The sequence below is a fragment of the Carassius carassius genome, chromosome 15, assembly GCF_963082965.1.
Source record: "Carassius carassius chromosome 15, fCarCar2.1, whole genome shotgun sequence".
NCBI lineage: Eukaryota > Metazoa > Chordata > Actinopteri > Cypriniformes > Cyprinidae > Carassius > Carassius carassius.
In genome coordinates, this window is record NC_081769.1 from 32716974 (window position 1) to 32742009 (window position 25036).

The following is a 25036-nucleotide window of genomic DNA, read 5'->3' on the forward strand; positions in this document are numbered from 1 at the left end:
TATATACAACCCGAAAAAGTTGGGACGTTTTTTTAATTTTAATAAAATGAAAACTAAAAGACTTTCAAATCACATGAGCCAATATTTTATTCACAATAGAACATAGATAACATAGCAAATGTTTAAACTGAGAAAGTTTACAATTTTATGCACAAAATGAGCTCATTTCAATTTTGATTTCTGCTACAGGTCTCAAAATAGTTGGGACGGGGCATGTTTACCATGGTGTAGCATCTCCTTTTCTTTTCAAAACAGTTTGAAGACGTCTGGACATTGAGGCTATGAGTTGCTGGAGTTCTGCTGTTGGAATTTGGTCCCATTCTTGCCTTATATAGATTATACAGCTGCTGAAGAGTTCGTGGTCGTCTTTGACGTATTTTTCGTTTAATGATGCACCAAATGTTCTCTATAGGTGAAAGATCTGGACTGCAGGCAGGCCAGGTTAGCACCCGGACTCTTCTACGACGAAGCCATGCTGTTGTTATAGCTGCAGTATGTGGTTTTGCATTGTCCTGCTGAAATAAACAAGGCCTTCCCTGAAAAAGACGTTGTTTGGAGGGAAGCATATGTTGCTCTAAAACCTTTATATACCTTTCAGCATTCACAGAGCCTTCCAAAACATGCAAGCTGGCCATACCGTATGCACTTATGCACCCCCATACCATCAGAGATGCTGGCTTTTGAACTGAACGCTGATAACATGCTGGAAGGTCTCCCTCCTCTTTAGCCCGGAGGACACGGCGTCCGTGATTTCCAACAAGAATGTCAAATTTGGACTCGTCTGACCATAAAACACTATTCCACTTTGAAATAGTCCATTTTAAATGAGCCTTGGCCCACAGGACACGACGGCGCTTCTGGACCATGTTCACATATGGCTTCCTTTTTGCATGATAGAGCTTTAGTTGGCATCTGCTGATGGCACGGCGGATTGTGTTTACCGACAGTGGTTTCTGAAAGTATTCCTGGGCCCATTTAGTAATGTCATTGACACAATCATGCCGATGAGTGATGCAGTGTCGTCTGAGAGCCCGAAGACCACGGGCATCCAATAAAGGTCTCCAGCCTTGTCCCTTACGCACAGAGATTTTTCCAGTTTCTCTGAATCTTTTGATGATGTTATGCACTGTAGATGATGAGATTTGCAAAGCCTTTGCAATTTGACGTTGAGGAACACTGTTTTTAAAGTTTTCCACAATTTTTTTACGCAGTCTTTCACAGATTGGAGAGCCTCTGTCCATCTTTACTTCTGAGAGACTCTGCTTCTCTAAGACAAAGCTTTTATAGCTAATCATGTTACAGACCTGATATCAATTAACTTAATTAATCACTAGATGTTCTCCCAGCTGAATCTTTTCAAAACTGCTTGCTTTTTTAGCCATTTGTTGCCCCCGTGCCAACTTTTTTGAGACCTGTAGCAGGCATTAAATTTTAAATGAGCTAATTAAGTGGATAAAAGTGTAAAATTTCTCAGTTTAAACATTTGCTACGTTATCTATGTTCTATTGTGAATAAAATATTGGCTCATGTGATTTGAAATTCCTTTAGTTTTCATTTTATTAAAATATAAAAAACGTCCCAACTTTTGCGGAATTCGGGTTGTATATATATATATATATATATTTGTGTGTTCCAGATCCAGCAATTCTGGGTTTATTTAATTTTATTATATTAATATTTTAGTAGCCATCTACCACCCTGCTCTGTAGACATCAACAATGTTTAATCAATGAATGTAATTATATTTAATGACATCTAATTCTATTTGATGATGATATGAATAGTTGAAAATGTACTACAAAGGATGGAAATGGATTAAAATAAGTGCCTCTTTATGGCTTATGTTCAAGATGTGTTTTAACCATTTCTCAAAAATCCTTGCCATTGCTATGCATTTTGTTTAAGTAACTCTTTTTTTTATCTTTACTTTTTTTTCACAGAAAGTACTGTGATGTCGTGGATTCGAGAGAAAGAACTCTCCTTTTTAGAAAAGCTCACTGCCAACATCCTAAAGGTGGTTTTCAGAGGACCTGTGCTGTAAACTGAACTCAAACCATGATCTAACACCTTAATGACTTTCTCAAACTCTTTGTATATCTCAGGCAGGGCCTATGCCAAAACATGTGGCCTTTATCATGGATGGTAACAGGCGTTTCGCCCAAAAGGCACATGTGCAGAGACAGGAGGGCCACTCGCAGGGTTTTGAGAAACTAGCAGAGGTGAGTATGCAGATAATATATATTTAGATGAATTAATTGATCAATATTTTGCCAATTCGACTGCATGACCGATAAACAGAAGTGTTAAGTATTCCCTTTTCTGTCAAATATTTGGTAACACTTTAGAACAATGGTCCATTAGTTAATGTTAGTTAACTACTGTACTTTAGTTAACATGATCTAAGCAAGAACAGTCCTTCCACAGCATTTATTAATCTTAGTTGATGTTAATTTCAACATTTACTAATGCATTATTCAAATCAAAAGGTAACATTAGTTAATGCACTGTGAATTAGCATGAACTAACAATGAATAACTGTATTTAAATTAAGTAACATTAACAAAGATGAATAAATACAGTAATAAATGTATTGTTCATTGTTTGTTCATGTTAATTAATAAATTAAATAACATTAAATAATGGACCATTATTCTAAAGTGTTACCAAATATTTTAATAAATATTGTGTAAAATAAATGTTTTAATTTTTTTTCAGTAATTTGTGTTTTCTCACTGGTCTTTACATTGCATCGCATTACTATTCTGTAAAGTGATTTTTAAAGTAGTCTCTTATGCTAACCAACGCTGTATTTATTTAATAAAAAATACAGTAAAAACTGTAGTTTTGTGAAAAATTATTGCAATTAAAAAAAAAATTGTCTTCTGTTTGAATAAATTGTAAATGTAAAAAAGTAATTTATTCCTGTGATGCGCAGCTGAATCTTCAGCATCATTACTGCACCCTTCAGTGTCACATGATCTTCAGAAATCATTCTAATATGATGATTCACTGCTCAAGAAACATTTCTGATTATTATATAAAACAGTTGTGCTGTTTTATATTTTTATGGGAACCATGATACATTTTCAGGATTCCTTGATGAAAAGAGAGTGCAAAAGAACAGCATTTATTTGAAATGGAAATCTTTTGTAACAAATTTATGAACAGTGTATATGTATGCTCAATTGCTTAATATACATTGTTTAAACTCACATAGGCGCTCCGCTGGTGTCTACACCTGGGCATTCACGAGGTGACTGTGTATGCGTTCAGCATTGAGAACTTCAAGCGCTCCAAGGACGAAGTGGATGGTCTGATGGAGCTGGCCAGACAGAAGTTCAGCCGCCTGCTGACAGAGCAGTAAGTGGCTCCTGCACAAGATCTGTTCACCTGGTGGATGGCTGAATATCGATACAATCTATATGGGAATTTGTCCTTATTTGTAGGGAGAATCTGGAGAAGCATGGTGTGTGTATTCGTGTGCTGGGAGATCTGACTCTTCTGCCTGCAGATCTGCAGCAGCTCATTGCCAGAGCTGTGGTGGCAACTAAAGCACACAACAAGTAAGCACTGCATCATGCTGTTTTATTAGTTTGACCTTCTATTGAATGGAAATGTACAATAAATAGAATTTTTCACAATATTGCCTAGAAACTACTCGATAAACAAGTACACTTTGGACTCTATTCTTTACAATACTGGTTACAATCATTTTTTTTTTTATTATGTTTTTGAGTCTCTTCTCACCAAGGCTGCAATTTTTTTTTAATCAAAAATACAGTAAAAACAGTAATAATGGGATCTTTTATTACAATTTAAAAAATATTTTTTTCAGATTTGAATATATTGTAAGATTTAATTTATTTCTGTGATGCGCAGCTGTATTTTCAGCATCATTCCTCCAGTCTTCAGTGTCACATGATCTTCAGAAATCATTCTGATATGCTGATTTGCTGCTCAAGAAACATTTCTGATTATCGTCAATGATTGAAAACAGTTGTAAGGTTGTAAAAGAACTGCATTTGTTTGAAATAGAAATAGAAAACTTTTATAAATGTCACTGTTACTTTGGATCAATTTAATGCATCCTTCCAGAATAAAACTGTCTGATGTCTTTCAAAAAAAAAAAAAAAAATTCCTTCCACTTTAGAGCATGATGTATATCTGATGCATTAGCGTAAATGTATCCTTTTCTCATATTTTTGACTGGTTTTCTGTTTGATTATGTAGGTGTTTTCTGAACGTGTGCTTTGCATATACCTCAAGACATGAAATCACAAATGCAGTGAAGGAAATGGCTTGGGGAGTAGAGCAGGGCCTGATAAAATCCAGGTAAACTATGTGCTTTTCACACAGTGTGAGAAAACTACAGCTGTGTTATTATCTGTAAAGTATTATTAATTGTTCTTGTCTGTGTCAGTGATGTGTCTGAGGTGCTCCTCAGTGAGTGTCTCTATAGCAGTAATTCTCCAAACCCCGATCTGCTCATCCGAACGTCTGGAGAAGTGCGTCTTAGTGATTTCCTACTGTGGCAGGTATATTAGTCAATATATTGCCATACAAAAACAGCACATACACAGACATACAGGACTTCAGTTTAGATGGCATTCATAGTTTGATTCACTTTGGAACAATCTGTAATATATATATAATTACAGTGAGTCTTTCTCGATGAATATAAAGAATGGTTCACCCAAAAATGAAAATTGCTGAAAATGTACTCACTCTCAGGCCATACGAGATGTAGATGAATTTGTTCCTTCATCAGATTTGGAGAAATGTAGCACTGCATCCCTGAATAAGAGTCCAAACAGCTGATTAAAAACACCATATAATCCACAGCACTCCAGTCCATCAGTTAACATCCGGAGAAGACAAAGGCTGCATGTTGTTAACTTTAAAATTCCAGTATCCAGCTATAATATGATTCCTCTATCCATAATAATGCTTCCTCCAGAGAAAAATTCATTTAGTCTGAATCAGGAGAGAAATCTGCTCATATAAAGCACTGTTTACAAGCCAAAACAGCTCTAAACAAATATGTGAGTGGATTTTGATGTTGAAAGACAACAGGAGATTTTATATTTCGGATAGAAACAATGGATTAAACACCTTAATGAGCTATTAGTTTCTTATAAACACGTAGCTTTTCTCTTCTCCAGATGTAAACTGATGGACTGGAGTGCTGTGTATTATTGTGATGTTTTTATCAGCTGTTTGGACTCTCATTCTGACGGCACCCATTCACTTTCAGAGCATCCATTGCTGAGCAAGTGATGCAGTACTACATTTACTACATACTCCTCTACATCTTGGATGTCATGAGGGTGAGTACATTTTTCAGCGAATTTTCATTTTGGGTTGAAGTATTGCGTTAAGAGCTGTAATAATTCCCATCACTGTCTTTTCCAATGAGATCTCCCATCAAATCGACACTAATGGTCCCATGGATATCTCTCTGACTTGTCCATTGTGCATTAAGCTCATACTGCTCTTAATATTTACATTCCCCTGCAGCCTTGAAATGATGAATGTTTTTTTATATTCCTGCATCATCTTACACTCCACAGACCTCTTATTCCTGTCTAGTGTTCCAGTCGGTCCTGTGGCCGGAATATTCATTCTGGAATCTATGTGAAGCTGTTTTACAGTACCAGCTGAGCTACCGATCTCTCCAGGTAAGCCAGAACTCTTTTGTTATCCTGTTTTTATGGTGATTTACAGTTTATTTAGGTAACTGCTGCATTTTTTATTACTTGAAAACATTGGGTCTCACTCTCAGCTAAATCTTACTAACATTTTTGCTTATTTGGGGGCTGCATTTAGTTAATAAAAAAACTGTAAAATCAGTAATATTGTGATTTATTATTATAACAATTTTAGATGTGAATACATTTTAAAATGTAATTTATTCCTGTGATGCACAGCTGACTTCTCAGCATCATTAATTCATTCAGAAATCATTCTGATATGCTGATTTTTTATTATTATTATTAGCAGTTTTAAAAACTGTATTTAGATTATGCAAAATTACACATTAAAAAAGGTTAATAACAAATATGCAGACATTTTCCATGAGAAGTTCTTCTGTTCATATATATATATTAGTAAATATTGCATGTAATTATAAGTGAATGAGACCCATTGATTTTCTATTTTATTTTTGACCAAACCTATAAAAGAAAGGCAACATGCTAATAGAGAACATTTCAGCTTGAACACACAGGATATTGTATTACAGAATGTACCGTTGTTGCTTAATGCACATATTTGTGTTAACGTTCCTACGATTGTTTCCTTAAATGATTTCCTGAAAGCAACTAAAGTGTAGTGAAGAAGCAAAAGCATAAACATGAACTTTATTCCATTCACAAGTGCCATTATGCTCATATTTCCTTGAGCGCACATGTTGTGTGTTGCAGAAAGCTCGAGATCTGCACAGAGAAGGCCAAGAGCTCCAGCAGATGGAAGCGGATCGCTCCTGTGTGGCTGCGCTCCTGCAGCATCATGGGAACGGAGAAACCATGGATGCTCAGCGTCGACAGAAAGAACTGCTGAAGTACACCGCTGGCCGAGAGGAGAGGATTCGCTGCTTTCTCAACGCCCTTCAGCTCAAGATAGACACGTTCTTCAGCGATTTAAGCAGCCAGGCTGTCGTGGCTTAGCATTGAACTTTTTATATTTACTGATCTGTAAATACTTCAAATCTGGAAGGATGTTATACCCCGTTTTATGGGGCAGTGGGTATGTATGCTTGATATTGATCTAGAAATTATCTTAAATCTTCAAATAATTTTTTTGATTGATTGACCCCTTGGGCATTTTTTTTTTTTTTTAGGTGGGGTTCTAGAAATGCTAGGAAATTCAATGGGTTAAATATGATTGATATCACTTGAATTTTCATGATATAAATTTTTTTATAAATAATTCAATCTCAGATTTGTGGACTGATTTGACCAATTCATTGAAGCCTCACAAACATTTAATTCACAAATCAAATATAACTTGCCTGAGAGCCAGTTTTACTGGAGCATAAAAAAAATATTCAAATATGCATATTCAAACTAGACTTTTTGAAATGACTGCATATGTTGTAAAGGTAAATTACAGTAACAGTCAAAAGTTTGGACACACAATTGACTGAATTTATCTTTTCATTATCTTAAAACCTTTTTAGCTAAAGGCCTCTGCTTGAAATTAGTTTTGACAAATATAAAAAAAAATGTTTAGCTGTTATCTGTCAAATATTTTGTAAGTTGGATTACATGTGTGTGTGTGTGTGTGTGTGTGTGTGTGTGTGGCGTTTCTGTGGCTCTTAAAATGGTATTAGTTCAGCCTTTCAAAAATTGAAGGCCTTAAAAGGTCTTAAATCAGAGTAGAAAGTCTTAAATTCATAGGCATGGCATTAAATGTACAGCAAAAAAAAAAATCTTCCTCAATGTTTTTGCTTTTTTATTCCCCCTATAAAAATATCTAAACGTTCTTAAATTAAGATTAATTTACTTGAGAAGCAAAATAAAGACATGAAGTCTTTTCTGAGAAATTTAATAAAAGTTCATTTATATTTAGAATAAATGATTGTTAATAATGAAAACGTGTTTTCCTGTTTGCACAGATTTTTCTTCAGAAGTAAAAATAATCTTAAGATATTTGCTCTAATAAACGAGACAAATACTGTTGGAGAACATGATCAAAGGGTACAGTAAAAGGAATTATTACAGTGTTTGGGAGCAGCAATGGATTAACAGTAGTGGAGATCTGTTGAAAGTTGTATTTTAAAACTTTGAAGCGTTGCTAATAAAATATATTTACATTTTGAAACGCTATTGTGTTCTATTCAGGTTTGTTCCGTGAATGTACTTTACTTGTTCTTAAAGAGGTGTATACACACACGCATGTAAAATTATGTAAATAATGCGTATGTATGTCTAGCACGTTTACTCTGTATTTTTTCCCCGGTGTAATTCCATTGTTGGCCAGCAGAGGTGCCGTTCTCACCAAGACAAGCAGCAGCCATAGACAGCTTCCGTCTGAGCTCTGAAACCCGAGCGGGGAATTCTGTCATTGTTGCTTTAAGAGATAAGCGACGCCCAGCGATACGTGATCTCTCTCGCAGCCAATCGCTGCACGGGATGTGCAAAATCTGGTTTAAACCGGTTTCTATCTTAAATTTCAATATAAAAACTTAATAAAACATATACAGCCGTTATTGTATTTTACGCGAGACGCTGTGAGGCGTGCAGGGTGTCGTTACTCAGGAGCACAATATTTACACAAGTATTCCGAATTTTTGACATTTTTTCGGGGTTTTTCTGCAGTCAAGATGCCCAAAAGAAAGGTAAGGATGCACTGCGATTTTTTTATATTTCTGAAAAAAATCTCGAATTTTGTTTATTGTACGTAAGTGTGTGTATTTTGTTAATTTTTCGCTGCTCTGATCGTGTGGTTGTTTTTTAATGGCGGACTGTCGGTTTTTACCATCACCGTCAGACGGGATGTCAATCTGACGAAAACACGAGCAAAAAAACGACTTTTAACTTCAAATAAAATCACACGGGCATTTTAAACTCGACAAATACTGTAACCTGTTAATGTGCGTTAATATTTCGATGATTATTCGAGCAAAACACCCTGAAAGACCCGCCTGATCACTAGATAATGTAAATGGAGGGAACTTGAGTGTTGCTGGTTCAGCTCCCGCGGTTAACTAGTATTACCAATATAAACATAAGCTTTCATAATTAATAAGATATTGCCATTTTAACACAGCAGATGAGTGTTTTTTCTGTCTTTTTTTCAAGTTCACTTGGAAAAGAGCTCGCAGTTAATAGTTTGGCTTGGTATAAGATTGCATGCGTGTTTTATGCAAATTTTATTGACTACAATTCGTGCTGAAGTGTTTTATCGTGCTCGTGTCGTTGTTGATGTGCATTACGCCTGCTCTAAGTCAAGCTGCCATCTTTACAGCACCTGTGTCTTCTAAAGACGGTGCTTTGTTATTTATCTACATTTGGACCGTGTACATTTCTTTTTTTTTTTTTTTTACTTTCATCGTTTAAACGTGCTTTTGTGCGATTTACAGTGGTTTCGTGAGGAAAACAAAGGAACTGTACGCTGAGAATCGCCCTTTAGTCGTTTAAAAGGCGCGTAGTGATGCAGGCAAACAAAAGGAAGCCGTCTTTGCCCGCGCGCACTGACAGCCGGGATTTGAATTTGAATATGCGCGGGAAGACACTGCAGCAGAAACAAAGTCATCCGTTACGAAAAACTGCGGGATTATCGTCTGTGACGTAAACGCGCGCGCAACTGTTACAGAGAACGTTCCATTCTATTCATTTATGTTCGAGGAATGTTATTTTTGTTTTATATATAAATATATAGCTATATATATTTTTCGATTTCTAAAACGTTTTCGTGTTTTTTTTTTACAGATTGATGGTGAGAAGGCCGCCAAAGGCAAGGAGGAGGTTTGTCCATTTATGTATTTTTTTTAAATATATTTTTATCTTTTATTGCCTTATATAGTTTTTTTGTGTGCTTATATCAGACTGCAAGCCTTATGAAGCTAGCGTTAATGCACAACATATTTCAACATATAAAAAAATAATAAGTTAAATTGACATAATATTTTTTTATGCATTTCTTATTTAATTCTAAATATACCCTGCTTATGCTTGATGATTAATAACCTGACCATTTTTAATGCTTGCATATCAGCCACTGTAGACATATTCACTATAACAGCCAATTAACTTTTATTTTTAGTAAAATATATTAATAAATATTTTATTAGTCTTGATTATTTGATTACATCATTGATTGGTATTAATTAATTACTATGTTTCTGCAGCCAACGAGACGCTCCGCAAGGTTGTCTGCTGTAAGTATAATCCTCAGGATCTTTTTAATAAATAAATATTAACGCCAAGTCTAATTAATCTCTGAATTGATTCACAGAAACCAGCTCCTCCTAAACCAGAACCAAAGCCCAAAAAAGCCGCCCCCAAGGTAAGGATGCATAGCTTTGCGATAGTATCACATAACCATTTAGTCTCTGAATTTTGTTCCACTAATGACAGAAGGCTTTGTTAACCATCAAACCGCTAAAGTTATTATTTCTGCAATCATATTTATTGTCACTGGTTACACAGAAGGCAGCCAAAGGGAAGAAAGGCAGCAACCCTGCTGAAAATGGAGACGCCAAGGCAGACCAGGTCGGTCTGAAAAGCGCTTAAAAGAGTTCTAAGTAAACAAATAACTAAATACATACTTCTGCTTTCATTCACTATATCTGCTCTAGCAAAGCAGCTAATTAGTGAAGCATCTAAAGTTTGCTAATTGCTCAACCAAATCACTGTGCAACTGAATTTTTTTTTTTGTTTTCTTCACGTTTTCTTCTAGGCACAGAAGGTTGACGCTGCTGGCGATGCCAAATGAGAAGCTAACGAGTGTCTGATCCTTCTATGTACTTGGTGACTGTACAGTTTGAAATGACTATTTTTTACCAAGTTTTATATTAAGAATAACATTTATAGTTGACTTGCTTTTTATGTAATGATTGATTTGACAGGAGTTACTATATTTCATTCATATCCATTTGTATCCCATTTTTTTAATCAAGCCATCTATGTCTTGGCGAAACAGTTTGTCCTTGCTAAATCTGTCGGCAAAAAAAGCAAGAATATTGTCCTAAACTTTGTTTTTTTTGCTCTATCTTTCTTGGTCTATCTTTGGATGTTAAACACCAAACATTCTCAAAAGGCAGCTTAAGAGTGGTTGTAAATTGTTTTCGGAAGGGTTTTCACCATGTTGTTAGCATTTAAACGTACAAATACTGTGTTTTTTTTTTTTTTTTTTTTTTAAGTAAGTTACAATGAAATTGTCACTAGGAAAAAAAAAAGTAAATAAGGCAACATTGTCGAATAAATTTACAATGTGAACCTTCAATTTCTTTAGAGATGTGTGTTCTGAGCTTGTCTTGTTTATTAAGTTATGTTCTGCAGCCGTAGAAGGATTTTCAGTGACTCTTAAAATGCTTTGTTTTAAATGGTTTTGAATAAAAAAATTAAAAAAAAAAACTGTCCAGAAAAAAATGTATTACCTTTGTTTTGTGTGTGTGTATGAGTGTAGGTACGTGAAGATATATTTATAGGTATATATGTATAGTATTTATATATATATATATATATATATATCAAAAATATAACAATGACCAGAAGTAAATAAAAAAGCATGTTTTTTTAAAAATCTGTTTGAAATGTAGGTTGTAGTTACATCTGTTTATCGCTAGATGTCGCTGATGTGTAAAAGTTGAGCGAAATCGATTCAAACTGGTTGTAATTCGCTTACTGTCCAGCTGGTGGCTCTTTCACCAAAATCGGTCGCGTGGTTTTTCAGCAACTACAATATGGGATAAAAAAAAGATTTAAATCTCAGCAACACCTGAATTCGTCAAACACAGTTGTTCTGGGTAGGTTTCTAGATGGACAATTAGTTGACTGACTCACTAATTTGCTACAAATAAAAAGCTGACCACAGCGGCCATGATGGATTTATCTTACTGGTTGTATGTGCATGGATAAAAAATTGGAAATTCAATTGTTTATAGTCTAAAAATCTAGATTAGAAAGCCTATGTAAAGGGGTACGACGAGTTTTTACACTATAAACACGTCTTTGTCGAGGAACATAGTGACCTGATTTTAAAAAAAAAGGACAAAAACAAACAATCTGGGAACTTAAGCCAAATTTGCATGTTAATGCCAAGTGAGATGATAACGCGTGGAGTAAATCATGGTTTATTGACAAAAACAGTTCTTTTCCAACACAGCTGTTAATTATTGAAAGGAAATCAAACAGAACCGGTCAAAAATGTTCCAAACGCGTCAGAAATGTAAAAACACAACTCCTGAGACGAGGGTAACGTGCAGGATTTGTTCTAATAAACACACAATCATCAAGTCTACAGTGAGGGTCTTCCACGTGCCCAGCCTGAGCCACGCCCCCTATTCAATCTATAGGAGGACCTTCATATATATAACGTGGAGGGTCAGTGCGTGCTTTCAGGTTTCTGATACTTTCCTCGAATCTTCAGGTAAGTAACACAGACACAAACACAAGATGAGAGATCCATGATTGTCATGTTTCTGCAATAACAGCATCAACGCAAGTTGGGATTTATATAAAAACTTCTTTTATAAAGAGTATTAAAGATACTTTTGATTCAATCACAAACTCTTGGAGATCAGCTGATGACATTAATATGTGGTGGTGCTACTGGGAGTTAATATAATCAAATGCAACCAAAAAGTAGGTGAGTGAAATCATTGATGCATTTGTCAGATCAAATTTCAGATCATATTTTACCTTTGATTTAACTTAAACATTTTTGATAACGTACTTTCTGAGTCTTTTTATTATACATAGCATTATTTATTTACTTTTAAATAGTTTCATGAGAAAATTTCTTACAATTTTATGAAAAGGTTAATATAATTGCTATTGTTGTTCATTATGGATCTTATTTTTTTTTGAATGCTGTTAGTCCCAGTTCAAATAGGTTTTGTGTAAATAAGAAACATTGACTACAGTTTGCAACTGAGTAATTCCAATTGTCAATTAAAAAAGAAAAGGAAAATTGGATTGATTCGAAGATCTTGTATTGAATGTCACTGCAATAGTACTTCAAGATGGTTTACTATTGTAAAGCTGCATAATTGCATTGCTGGAAATTAAGTTTTGATGGTACAAGATAAGTAGAAATGCCTTGTTTTGAAAGATGTTTCGGATCAGTGTTGTCATTTTGCTTTCTGCATTTGTAGGAAAGCAGGTTTTTGCAACCCGTTTCATTAGTCATTTGCTTATGCAGAAAATTTTGCATGACTCATCTGATTAATTAAACTATTGCTTTTTGAATGCAGGTCAGTGGCACATAAGGGTGGGACATTGTGTTCGAAAACGAGGGCCATTTCAATTGATTGAGTGTCAGCTCATAGATCAAACGTCTCCTGCATATTTAGTTGTTTCTTCATTCCTCTCATGTCATTAATATAGAAGTGTGAACCATGGACTATATTCATGTCTGTAGAGCTTTGTGCGGGAGGCTGAATATTCATGTGTTTGGACCGATCTGTTCACAAATGGTCAGAAAACCATCTTTACACCTCATATTTAAATGTCTCTTTTGACAACTTATGATGTCTGGTGGAGTTTCTGATTTTTATAATTGAAGCGTAATATTTTTAATAATTTTGATGCATGTTGATTAGGTGAAAAAGAAACAAGCCTACATTTTCTGTGCTAAATGTAATGTTTCAAGCTGAATGCTCCGTTATTTTAGTAGGGTGTGTATATTAACTAAAATGAGGATGTGCTACACATGATCTTGTGTGTTCATATGCATATCGAAGATGTTCACGTGTATGTTGCTTTCATACAATTATATTTGCTTTAACTCTTGCCTTTGTACAGTGGATGATTGATCGCTAATCTCTTGAATCGGTTTGTGTTACAAGAACATGAGCATGTTAGGTGATGCAAAATGTTTAAATGTCGCTGCTGAGAACTGCTGCAGGCATATGCATTGTTAAAGAAACCATAGAAACTATGCACATGCCACAAACATGTAGGCGGAGCTTAAGCTTTAGGAGGAGTGGGAATGATGCTTATGGCCCGGAGTCAATCCAATTGGGCCATGATGTAATGATGTGCAGCATCTCTGATACTCCAGTTTGCTTTGGTGCCATTGTCTGACAATGGAGGGAAGCCCCCCAGACTCATTTTAGATGTGAGGGTGGAGTTAAAGATGTGGGCGGAGAATGTGGGGATGGTGGGGGAGGGGGGTTTCCAATGAGGGTCTTTGTTGAAGACTGAAAGAGGGGGATGTGCTTCGATTGCTCTCCAAAATCGGTCAATCCAGGAATCCAATGGGTTTAACTAAGAGATTCACATAGTTCTGGATATGTTGTAGTCATTATATTTTGTGGAGGACTTGTCTTTTTGTGATCCGCTTATTACTGCGCAGATCTGGCACAGAAAAAGCGTGAGGGTTTTTCATTCAGTCTGTCTTTACATATGCACAAAATACAAAATAACTAAATAAATAACCCATTTTATGGGTAAATATCAGTAATTCAAGTCCCATTTTGCCCCTAAAATAAAAGGAAAATGAGTCCTACTTTAGCTTTCATGAAGATACAGTAATCAAGATCAAAAGGTACAAGATTTTGTTCTAGATAAGAGTTAAAAGAGCATTGTTCACCACACATAAAAAAATGTACAGGTGTTTTTCTCTTTTTACTGTAGTTAGGGGTAGGTATGGCTGGATTTTTATGGCATGTGTCAGCAAGACCGACCTCAGGGATTCATATAATTTTAACTGAGCACTTACGAACTTGCAAAACAACCTGGGAAAATGTTGAAGGATGGATCTGAAAGTTTGATCATTTTTATAGGCTGATCTAAAGTGAAGTGATAATTTTGATGTAGCCTGTGGCTGTTTTGCAATGCTTTCCCCATCTTTAATCCCATCAACCATGACAATTTACAATAGAAACTATGAGGAAATTAAGTTTTTCTCACTGAAAAGAAACATTTGTTCCCTTCACCAAACCATGCTTCAAGGAAGAAAAAAAACAATCATGGCAACTCTGAATCATGTCAATGATTCTCAACTTAAGGTCCCCCATTGTCAATATTTGAAGGCCCCCCTACACAGGCTTTGGTATTTCCTACTTCTGCTGACTGAAGTCACAAGTGTTTGTTTTCAAGCTTATTTTTAATTGCGAGAAACTAGGGCTCTTAAGTTTTGCATGCATTGGTCTTTGGTTGCATATTTTATCTTTCCCTAACACTGTTTTCTTGGCTCTTATGTCTAAGGTTTTTTTTTTTCACTTTAACGCAATTGGACATTTACTGAAGACCCCTACCAAATTAGGTCATCCCTACGCAATGCGATGACCTTTTTGTTACATCACTCTTTGGAAAATCTGCAGTGATGCATTCAGTAATTCAGACTGGCGAAGTGGAATAGACTTACATAACGAAAACACGGTGCATGGCCATGTGGTTCGAGATGAAGCATAATGCTGGGTGAATGCATTCACTCTGTCCTTTATTTGGAGGCAGGATAATGGAGAACAAGCTTGAAAACATGTTGCATCTTTTTGGAAGTATGTTTTTATCAAAAACAAATTAATTTAGCTCATGCTTATTTCTCCAGTGGTTAAGAAAGTGAGAATTTATATCTTACAAGATCAGTGCTTCAATACCATAATGTTGTGGTGGTTGGCCAAGTAGGTGTGTATGTGTGCAAGCAAGCCAGAGAGTGCATGATGCATTCTGACAGCTGTGCATGGTAAAGAGAGCGAGCAAGTCAATCCACCAATCTGATCGTGAGATGTCAGGTTGTATTAAAGGGCGGAGCTCCAGAGAAAACTTCCTCTTTAAGCTGCTGCTTCATTCACGGAGCGCTCCTGCTGTCCGCAGTCTGGCTGGCAGTCAGTCCGCTGCATTTAAAGACCAATTTTGGCTGCTAGAAAAGCCATATTCTCTTCATAGCTAACCTTTGAGGGTCCTGCTGGTTTTTCCATTCCAGCTGTTTTTGGACTTTGCCTTGGAGCAACTTTGACAGCGTGGTCTTTCCTTTTCCCGAACAAGCGTGCAATTGCAGCAAGGTTGGTAGATGCATCCCAAACATGTGTCTACCATTGCCTTCTTACTGCTTACCAATTGTGGTTAGGGTAGTTTTAGTAATCCTAATTTTACTTTTTTACAGCATCGTCAGAATCGTTGATGAGGTCGGATCATGTTTTATAGATTTTTTTTTTTTTAGTAATGGTGCCTTGCAGGCTTTGGATTATTTCACTCATGTTTCTTATTTGGGGCAGTGTAGGTCCGGTTTTAAACGAGCACAGTATGTGTTTTCAGAGAACAGATTACTGTCACTCGTGATTCCTTGAAACCAAAGTCAGATGGACTTACATTCATTTAGGATTGTGCCTACGGCTAGAAGTGTTCCCTTTCTCTTGGATCAGCCATATTTGGTTCATGGCAAAACAAACTCTTATTGTGTTTTCTTTTTAACTCTCCTTTTGAACCTTGAAAAGGCCATTTTGAAGTTGTAGCATTCATGTACCACATAATTTTAAGTCAGAACGATGGAATAGTCATTCGTTGGTGCACTGATTATGTTTGCAATAATTTGCATTCTGGGGAGCATTTCCCAAAACCATAGTTGGTTGGCAATGGGAAATTGCATTGCAACCAACAAAGTTGCTAACTTAGTTGCTAACAGGTTACCAACTATGCTTTTGGGAAACACACCCCGGATGGTTATTTCATTGACTCTTCCTCTCTGGTCTACAGGTTCACTCTTTGGTATTACACAACCCTCGGGAGGTTCGTTTCAGCCTCGTCGTGCACAAAGACAGCAGTGATGATCATCAGGCTTGGCAGACTGACTCCTGGATACTTCCGTCTCCTGCAGGTGTGTTTTGTTCCAACTTGGTTCAGTTTGTGAATGTGTTCTTTAAATGGCTCATATCATGAGGAACCAAAATTTCCTCAGCCTTTTTTTAAAAGACTTTATTTTCAACATACTGTAGCTTTCCAAACTCAACTTCCTTCCAAGTGGAAAACGGCATTTGTTCAAAATAATCTGCGAAAATGGCTTGTTTGGACATCGGAGACCCAACATTAATGTGATTGCTCACATTTACACGTCAAACACATATTTGGATTCAAAATCGAATGATTCCTGATATGATTATGATATTATCCTTTAAAATGCATGCATATGTAAAACTTGCGCATAATGGCTTTTGCTAGGAGAAAGTAATGTTAGTTTGGGATATGTAAATCTGTCCATTTGGAAAGATCAGACTGGTGCCGGTCTGGCTTTCACCCAAATCCAGATCTCCGCTGTCCACTACATTCCTCATGGCTAAAAGCGACTGAACTCCAATTATGTGAACAATGACCGTGAAGGGCTGAATGAAGTCTGTGTACACATTGGAAATACCAGTTTAGAGTCATCCATCATGAGCTGGATGTTAATCTCACGACTTGGAATATAAAAATAGCATGAAAGCAGCAGGGGGGCTTGGTTGTAAACAAGCAAGTGTCTCGTTTAATTTGTTCTGACTGACATTTGTTTCAAAGTTTTAATGTTCATCTCTCTAGAATCGCAGATTTAGCACTCTGTCTAATATCGAGAGGTAGCAGCACTAGACTGTAAAGGTTGTAAATAAACTGATTAGGCCTATTTGTGTACGTTTCAGTCTTTAAAATTTCACATTTAATTCAATGTGTAACTTGCCATTTCTTTTTAATTAATTGTGAAATTTACTAGCAAATGATGAGTGAAAATCATATCCCAACATTTTTTTTTTGGTGCATTATGCTACATTTTTCCATAGCGTCATAAAAGCTCAAAATACTGCATATTTTATCAGACTGCTTTCTTGCAGTTTGGAAAATCATTGATGTTAATAAGTTGAATAACCTTTGTTTATCTTCCAATTCTACAACAATTTTCCACAGAAATCTGAACCTTAAGTTTGCACTGTGTAAAAATGTGTACATTTCTGTGAACCGGTCCCGAAAAACCCCATCGTGCATCCTTATTGTCAAGCCATGCCTAATGATTGTATACTTTAATCTTTTTAATCTTAAGCAGCTTACTATTCTTAGACCTGTCTAAACCTACTTGATTTAATTGCAGAGTGACTTATTAAACCGTCTTAATGTCACCTTCCTGAGATTGGCTTAAACCTGTGTGCGGCATCACTCGTCTAACTCTTTTATACACTTATCATAACAAGTGCTGTCATAATCCCAAACCGTCGCTCTCCTGCTGTCTGAATGTGGGTTCATTGGCAGTAAATATTTAATGATTTCGTCCAACCCACACGACTGAGCAGAACATTTGTCCTCATGAGGAAGTCTGATGAGAGTACAAAATTTCATGTGCAAGGGGGGTTGGCCTTGTTATCAATTTCTTCCATTTATTTTTGCAGAGGCAGGTAGCAGGTGAAGTTCAGGCCCCAACGCACGACCGCTCCGTCAACCAGATCGCCATGATGCTGGCCATCATGGGGCTCAGCCTGTCATATTACAGTGCCAAACAAATGACCGAGAAGGTTCGCCGCGAACCCGCCCCGTGAAGATTGACTAAACTGAAGCCAAACTGCAGATGTTCAGATGTCAAAGATTCAGAATCTACCTTTCTATAACCTCTAGGGATCACACAACATGGGACTTCCGCTGAGGGGTTCTCTTGCTTTAGTTTAGCTCTCAATGGATCTGGAAGGGGTTGTGGCCTGAGTTTAGATAGTTGACTTGATACATGCATCGGAGAGTTAGTCATTTCAAAACCTGAGCTCCACATGCATCTGAAACTCCACTCTGAGCCATAATGAGTTTTAAAAAGGGAAGGACCTCTGTTTGAGATGTACCAAGCAACTATTGAAAGCAGGTCCAATGCACAAGAGTAAAATGCACAGATATTCCCCCGAATGATGCTATTGAAGAACAACAGCGCTGCTCTACAATACTACACTTGGTGTCAGACACTTTCTTTTCATTATAACTTAAGAAAATATCTTCTAATTGGTCTTCAAACACTTTCGATGTAAATGTTGACTTTGTGTGCAATCGCATTAGTTTAAAGCAGTTTTGTTTTAAGTGCAACAAATTTGTAATGTTATTTCTAATGCTTTTTTATGATAATGTGATTAAAATGAATGTACTGTATGTTTTATTTTTAAGACGCCACGATCAAATAAAGCTGTGACTATTTTGAACACGATCAAGTCGTGACTCAAGAAGAGTTAGAAGAAAGTTATGAAATTTGGCCAACTCATTCCTGAGTCGAGTTTTACACGAAACCATATGAAAGATTTTCCTGTCGACAGAAGCGTGCTGTTGAACAGGAAGTGGGCACAGCCTCAGGCAACAGCTTCCTCTATCTGCACGCAATATTTGTCTACCAGCGTGCTGCAGCTGGCTTTATGTCTGAACCACTTACCAAATTCAATAGACATTAATAGAACATTTGCACACCAAGTAACTGGAGGTGTGTCTTCTGTGTGGATCCCCTGATATGTGAAGCAATTTAGAACAGAAATTTACTCCTACAAGAATGCAGATGCTTCAAGCTATCAAGCATTTTTTTTAGATGTCATTGTGCTTTAAATTGGGTTTGAGTGTAACTTTGTTATTGCATTCTCAGCATTTCCAAAAGTGTGCTATGGGGGTCTTGACATTTCATTATTTTGGGGGATTTTTTTTGTTCTTGTTACACTTATGCTTCCCAGTGAAAAATAACCGTCATACAAAAAAATTATCAATTTCTTGTTATGCTCTTATTACCAAACTTTGGATTCAATATTTTTTCTTTATTGATTTGCTCCTTTTCAATTAGCATTTTTTTTTCCGTAGAGCTCATGCACCTGAAAATTGACAACATTTTACACAAAGTATTTATTTGAACTCAAAATGAGGTGCATAAGCTCAGATCAATAAGGGCCTATGATCTCCTTTGACTGGCTTATCAGCACAGCACAGGGGTTGATGTGGTGGTTTAATGACAGTTGTTTAAAAGAAAAAAATCTTTCACCATATGAGTGTTGAGTTTCGTTACTACCACAACAATGCAAAAATGGGACGGTGTACTTCGAATGTGTTAGAATGTGTTGGTGTGCTTGCAAAAAGTATGTTGCTGGCCTTTCATTCCACTAATATCTGCATATTATCATTGTGAGCTATCACTTTCATTAGACAGACTTGTGTAGTCTGATAAATGAAGTGAGATTACTTACAACTTGATGTTCTGTGAATCAAAACCTTATCATAGTCTTCCTTAAACTCAGAATTGTTTCAGAAACCCAAATCTTGAGTCTGTTGAACGTGTGACGGACATGAGGAAGTTGGAAATGTCATGCATTTTGTTTGCTTGCTTGCACACTGGTTACTGCTGATTAGTTCTGTTGGTTGCCTTTTTGAAAGTTCCTTAAAGATGAAGCGTGCAATTGTTTTATGTTTTATTTCAGCTAAAAGGTTTTTTTTTTCTCAAAAATGTTGGTACTTTAAAAAAATTGCTCTATTTGAGCATGCATTTGAGTCTGACACTACAACTTTGGCTCAGCCAACCTGTTTGAAAACAATTACATTACCGTTTGGTGGAGTTTATACACTTCAACTTGCCTGCTTTATTTTGGTTAAAACCCATTGGTGAAATGCATTTTAGCTGCCACCAAACAAGTCTGTATTGTTTTTGTTTCCTTGCAGTTATTGTGGCATAGCAGTCTGTATGTGTTCATAAGCGTTCGCATGGATGCTTGGGGCAGATGTGATGTCCTGTGACAGGACGAGGCCACATTGCGTGACACGAGTTATTCCTCCAATCACCTTTAGCTCCTCCCTTTCGCGCTCTGCTGTCTGATCACTGGGCAAATTTGCCTGAAAAATACTGCTGGGACAGTTTTAACAGGCTAGCTTAGGACATGAACTGCAACACGCTCATCCCATTGGCTGTCCGGTGATGCATCATGTGTTACAGAAACAAAGCGATGGGATCACGTTGGCGAAAGAGTATTGCATATGGTTGTTTTATAAAAACAGAGAAGGGATGAATAAAGAAATAGACCTTAATATGTGGTCTTTTCTGTTCAGTTTGATGGAGGTTCATGGATGTAAAAGTGGAAGAAACACTTTCAAATAATGTGTGACTGATATTGTATACATGAATGTTTTGTATTAATGAATGAAACTTTAAAATGTGAAGGACTGAAATGCTTTTGTTGCTCATGTAATGTTTCATTAAATTAACTTCAATAATATATCTTATTTTTCATTGTATTTATTACTTTACACATTTGTTCTAAATAACTGGGTCAGTGAGTTGCAGACCGCAGAGAAAAATAATGGTGAATGTAAATAGTACAATGCAACTTATTTATTTGTGCATCTGTAGATGGCAAAATGAATAGATGAGAACACTTTCCATATACACTACTGCTTTTTTAAAATAAATTAATACTTTTATTCAGTAATGATGCATTAAAATGGCTTGAAAATGACAGTAAAAACATTTGTTTCAAAAGCTTTTAAATAAATGCTGTTTTATTTTTACTCTATTCATCAAGAATCCTGAGAAAGAAAATACATCACAGTTTGCACAAAAACATTCAGCAACATAACTGTTTTAATATTAATAATATTGCACAGTTTTCATCCATCAACTCAGTATTTGTACAGATCCAGACAGCATTGAATACAGGTTCAATAGCTGTGGGAAAAAATGCTGTTTGTGCCGAATTATGAATTTAGTATCTTGGCCCTGAAGCAAAACCATGAGGACCAGTGATGCTTAAAATATGGACTTTATCAGTGTATATCTATTCTAGACAGACTTGAACGTTTACCTCTGAACTTATTTCACAAGCACACACAAATTCAGAGGGGTTTGATATGAAGCAGAGTCATCTATTGGCTTGGTTCACGTGTCGGTCTGTCGTGTGCCAGTCGCTGAAGCCCGCAGCATCACAGTGTTGTGACTGCAGTCTGATGCTCTGTCTGGACCATCACAAAGCTCACTGTGTGTTTGCAGCATCCCTGTGCTCTCAGGATCTGCTCTGTCAGCCGCTCAGTGCAAATAGGCCAATTTCTTCTCTAATCTGTAATCCATGTTTCTCATTCTCTCTTATTGATCAGGGTTTGTAGGCACTTTATCACTAAAGCAATGCTGTAGATTTCTGCCTATAAAACTTCACTTGTGGTCATTTCCTATGGCCTTGATTTGACATATTTGTCAAAAACAAAAACAAATCAGACGACTGAAGCTTCATTCACAGTGCACATTAATAGAAGCAGCAGACTATATATTTAGGGAAGTCGTGGCCTAATGGTTAGAGAGTCGGACTCCCAATCGAAAGGTTGTGAGTTCGAGTCCCGGGCCGGCAGGAATTGTAGGTGGGGGGAGTGCATGTACAGTTCTCTCACCACCCTCAATACCATGACTTAGGTGCCCTTGAGCAAGGCATCGAACCCCCAACTGCTCCCCGGGCGCCGCAGCATAAATGGCTGCCCACTGCTCCGGGTGTGTGTGTGTGTGTGTGTGTGTTCACTGCTCTGTGTGTGTGCACTTCGGATGGGTTAAACGCAGAGCACAAATTCTGAGTATGGGTCACCATACTTGGCCGAATGTCACTTCACTTCACTTCACTTCACTTCACTATATACACAACATAAAAAAATCATGCTACAGGGGAATCTGAATTATGAGATTAAAAAAAGTCAAAATCATGACATACTAAATTGTAACTTTATATCATAACTATGACTTAATATCTCATAATTTCAACTTCTTAACTCATAATTATGACTTAGTATTTATTTAAATTGACTTTTAATGTTACTGTTTTTTTTTTTGTCTGTTTCAACTTTTTATCTCATTATTATGACTTGGTATGTCATAATTTTGAGTTTTTTATCTTATGTCTTTTTTGTCAAAGGTCAAAATTATGATTTAAAAAGTCAAAATTACAAAATACCAATTCATAATTATAAGATGAAAAAGTCAAAACTATGACATATTAAGTTGTAATTATGGTATAAAAAGTCATAATTATCTTATAAATTTAAATTTGAATGCGTAATTGAGTTTTTAGCTCATCATTTTAGCTTTTGTCATAATTGACTTTTTATGACATAAATTCGATTTATAGTTTTGATTTGTATGGTAAGGTTGACCCTTTTCTGATAATTGTAATCTTTTATTCTCATAATATCATTATTGACTTTTGATTCTTCAAAAACGTTTTTTCCTTGTTTGGTAAAAATAAACTTCAGTGTTATATGAGGCAATTAAAAATAAAATTGTAGTCTTGGTTCTCAGATATTTCTCCACAGATGTGATTAGATGTGATCAGATTCATCAATCTGGAATCAAACAAACACATTTCAATAAGAACAAACATTCCTCATTCATTTTCTAACCCTTCTCTCTAAGAAGTAAACAAGTTCATGCTTAATTAAAACTGTGAATCACATGAGAACATGAATCAGTGTTGGTGTGCTCGGAGCAGTAAAACTGTCCTTCTTTGTGTGTTTGCAGTAGTTGCTATAGTAAAACTTCATGTGTTTCAGTCAAATACTCTTGAAAGGCAAAGTCTTTCCTGTTGCATGTGAAGCCAGACTACAGCTTTCTGCAGAAAAAAACATTCTTAGACGTGACCATTATGGGGAATGCAGCTTTGTAAAGATTATATATAGCATTAGAGAAGTTGAAATGATGAGTCAGGAAAATGAGAATGAAGACGATAATAAAATCTTATCATTATGGATTAATTTTCTTCATCTTAATTTAATCTGAAGATAATTGTAAGTTACACTCCATACCATCGGTTGGCACATTCTGTTGTACTCTCCAAACATGCTGATTGGATTTTAACCTAATGCAATGAGAAGGAAATTAATACATTTCAAATAATACATTATAACACATTAGGTACACACTGTAGTATATATGAAGTAAAGTATGTCTCTTTAAAAGTACATTTAAGTGCACTTTTTTCAAGAGCTTGATAAATCTTTAAATGAGAGCATCTTTGGCCTGGAGCAACATGAGATCAGCATGTTTAACCACACAAAGCGTGTTTTAGCAAAAGACTGAAAGGCCATTTACACAACATAGGAATAAAATATAGGCTTTAGGTAAATCTAATCTGAATTATGAGATAAAAAAAACATGACATAGTAAGTCATAACTATGAGATAAAAATGTCAAAGTTATGACTTGAGTCAGCTTTACAACTAACTTTTATCTCATAACTATGATTTAGTAAGTCATCATTTCTACCGTTTATCTCATAATTATGGCTTAATATGTCGCAATTCAGTCTTTATCTCATAGTTATAGTCAAAGTATGTCATAATTGAGACTTTTTATTATCTCATTATTGACTCAGCATGTCAATGCTTTAATTATCTCATAATTGTGAAATAGTATATCATTATTTTGACATTTTAACTCATATTTATCTTCTAATTATGACTTTTATATATTTTATATTTTATATCATAATTGTGAGTATTTAATTTTTACTTTTAATCTAATTTTAATGACTTTTCGTGTCATAATTAAAAATTTTTATATCATAAATGACAATGTCATAATTTCAACTTTTCACCTGATAATTATGACTGTCAAAATTCAGACTTTATATCTCATAAATATGCCATCATTTTTACTTTTATCTCATGTTTCTGACAGTATTTTGTTATTTTGACTTTATCTCATAATTATGTCAGTTTAGACCTTTTCTGATAATTATGCCTTTTTAATCTCACTATTTCGACTTTTTATGTCATAAATCTGAAATTTTAAATATTGTATATATATATATATATATATATATATATATATATATGTATATATATATGATTTGTTTCTTATTTGGTGGGAAAGGGCTTCCATGGGGTCCTGAGTGTTAGCCTAAGGAAATTAAGATATAAAGGTATCTGAGTGTGAACATATTTTTCATTACTATCACGATCTAGAAAAACATAACATTTTATTGCGTTGTTCTTTAGGATACTTGATTCTGAATGCTCAATTGTGGCATTACGTAGCCAGATATTTTTATGATGCTAAACTGTACAAATGTGTGATTTCTGTTGAAAGATTTCCTTTGTCTTTTATATCATACTTTCTTCTCACATCTTAAAATAATTCCAGCTCAGAGGAAACAAGTTGCACTCAAGCGAAAGCTCAAGAGCATCCAGATCCCTGCACTGAACCTTGAATGCAGTTGTTTTATAGAGAGCTTTTTGCTCAAAGGCAATTGCTGTCAGCCTCATAATTGTTGCAACGATCAAACTACTGCGCTATTGAAAGACATGTGAAGACAACACCCAGATCCACCCATTAAAACACTGACTGACGTGAGCGTTTCAGGGAACAGGTGCTGGGAGACATCTGAATTGTTCAGGTGGAAACATACAGGCCTGGCATGTGGAGAGACAGCCAGAGTGTG

General features: G+C 35.8%; 3 protein-coding genes across 7 annotated transcripts; all 3 read left to right on the forward strand.

Moving 5' to 3' along the window:
- The first annotated feature begins 1895 nt into the window (after window positions 1-1895).
- LOC132158915 (dehydrodolichyl diphosphate synthase complex subunit DHDDS-like) lies at window positions 1896-6810 on the forward strand. The gene is made up of 8 exons (XM_059568539.1): window positions 1896-2014; window positions 2103-2219; window positions 3218-3360; window positions 3447-3563; window positions 4231-4332; window positions 4421-4535; window positions 5571-5678; window positions 6423-6810. The coding sequence occupies exons 1-8, from the start codon at window positions 1952-1954 to the stop codon at window positions 6663-6665; spliced, it is 1008 nt and encodes a 335-aa protein (XP_059424522.1). The 5' UTR covers window positions 1896-1951; the 3' UTR covers window positions 6666-6810.
- A 1323-nt stretch (window positions 6811-8133) lies between these two features.
- On the forward strand, window positions 8134-11024 carry hmgn2 (high mobility group nucleosomal binding domain 2). 2 transcript variants are annotated; one of them, XR_009437723.1, is made up of 6 exons: window positions 8134-8338; window positions 9432-9467; window positions 9851-9880; window positions 9958-10008; window positions 10152-10246; window positions 10402-11024. XR_009437723.1 is itself a non-coding variant. In XM_059568540.1 (6 exons), the coding sequence occupies exons 1-6, from the start codon at window positions 8324-8326 to the stop codon at window positions 10435-10437; spliced, it is 231 nt and encodes a 76-aa protein (XP_059424523.1). In that variant the 5' UTR covers window positions 8141-8323; the 3' UTR covers window positions 10438-11024. The 2 variants fall into 2 exon arrangements, 1 of the variants encoding a protein (XP_059424523.1); XM_059568540.1 differs by having other exon boundaries at window positions 8141-8338; window positions 10152-10214.
- A 935-nt stretch (window positions 11025-11959) lies between these two features.
- On the forward strand, window positions 11960-19119 carry LOC132158917 (putative transmembrane protein ZNF593OS). Of its 4 annotated transcripts, none has more exons than XR_009437724.1 (3): window positions 11960-12093; window positions 16365-16485; window positions 18017-19119. XR_009437724.1 is itself a non-coding variant. In XM_059568542.1 (3 exons), the coding sequence occupies exons 1-3, from the start codon at window positions 12296-12298 to the stop codon at window positions 18161-18163; spliced, it is 285 nt and encodes a 94-aa protein (XP_059424525.1). In that variant the 5' UTR covers window positions 12105-12295; the 3' UTR covers window positions 18164-19119. The 4 variants fall into 4 exon arrangements, 2 of the variants coding, with proteins under 2 accessions (XP_059424525.1, XP_059424524.1); XM_059568542.1 differs by lacking the exon at window positions 11960-12093 and adding an exon at window positions 12105-12312; XM_059568541.1 differs by lacking the exon at window positions 11960-12093 and adding an exon at window positions 13098-13141.
- The last annotated feature ends 5917 nt before the right edge of the window (window positions 19120-25036 follow it).

Bases quoted from the DNA above. Each gene is read 5' to 3' on its own strand.
- hmgn2 (XM_059568540.1), top strand. The intron at 9,468-9,850 runs GTTTGTCCATTT...ATGTTTCTGCAG, and splicing joins CCGCCAAAGGCAAGGAGGAG to CCAACGAGACGCTCCGCAAG. The intron at 9,881-9,957 runs GTAAGTATAATC...ATTGATTCACAG, and splicing joins GCTCCGCAAGGTTGTCTGCT to AAACCAGCTCCTCCTAAACC.
- LOC132158917 (XM_059568541.1), top strand. From the start codon at position 13,113: ATGTGTTTGGACCGATCTGTTCACAAATG. The intron at 13,142-16,364 runs GTCAGAAAACCA...TCTGGTCTACAG, and splicing joins GACCGATCTGTTCACAAATG to GTTCACTCTTTGGTATTACA. The intron at 16,486-18,016 runs GTGTGTTTTGTT...TTATTTTTGCAG, and splicing joins GATACTTCCGTCTCCTGCAG to AGGCAGGTAGCAGGTGAAGT.
- LOC132158915 (XM_059568539.1), top strand. From the start codon at position 1,952: ATGTCGTGGATTCGAGAGAAAGAACTCTCCTTTTTAGAAAAGCTCACT. The intron at 2,015-2,102 runs GTGGTTTTCAGA...TGTATATCTCAG, and splicing joins TCACTGCCAACATCCTAAAG to GCAGGGCCTATGCCAAAACA. The intron at 4,536-5,570 runs GTATATTAGTCA...TACACTCCACAG, and splicing joins GTGATTTCCTACTGTGGCAG to ACCTCTTATTCCTGTCTAGT.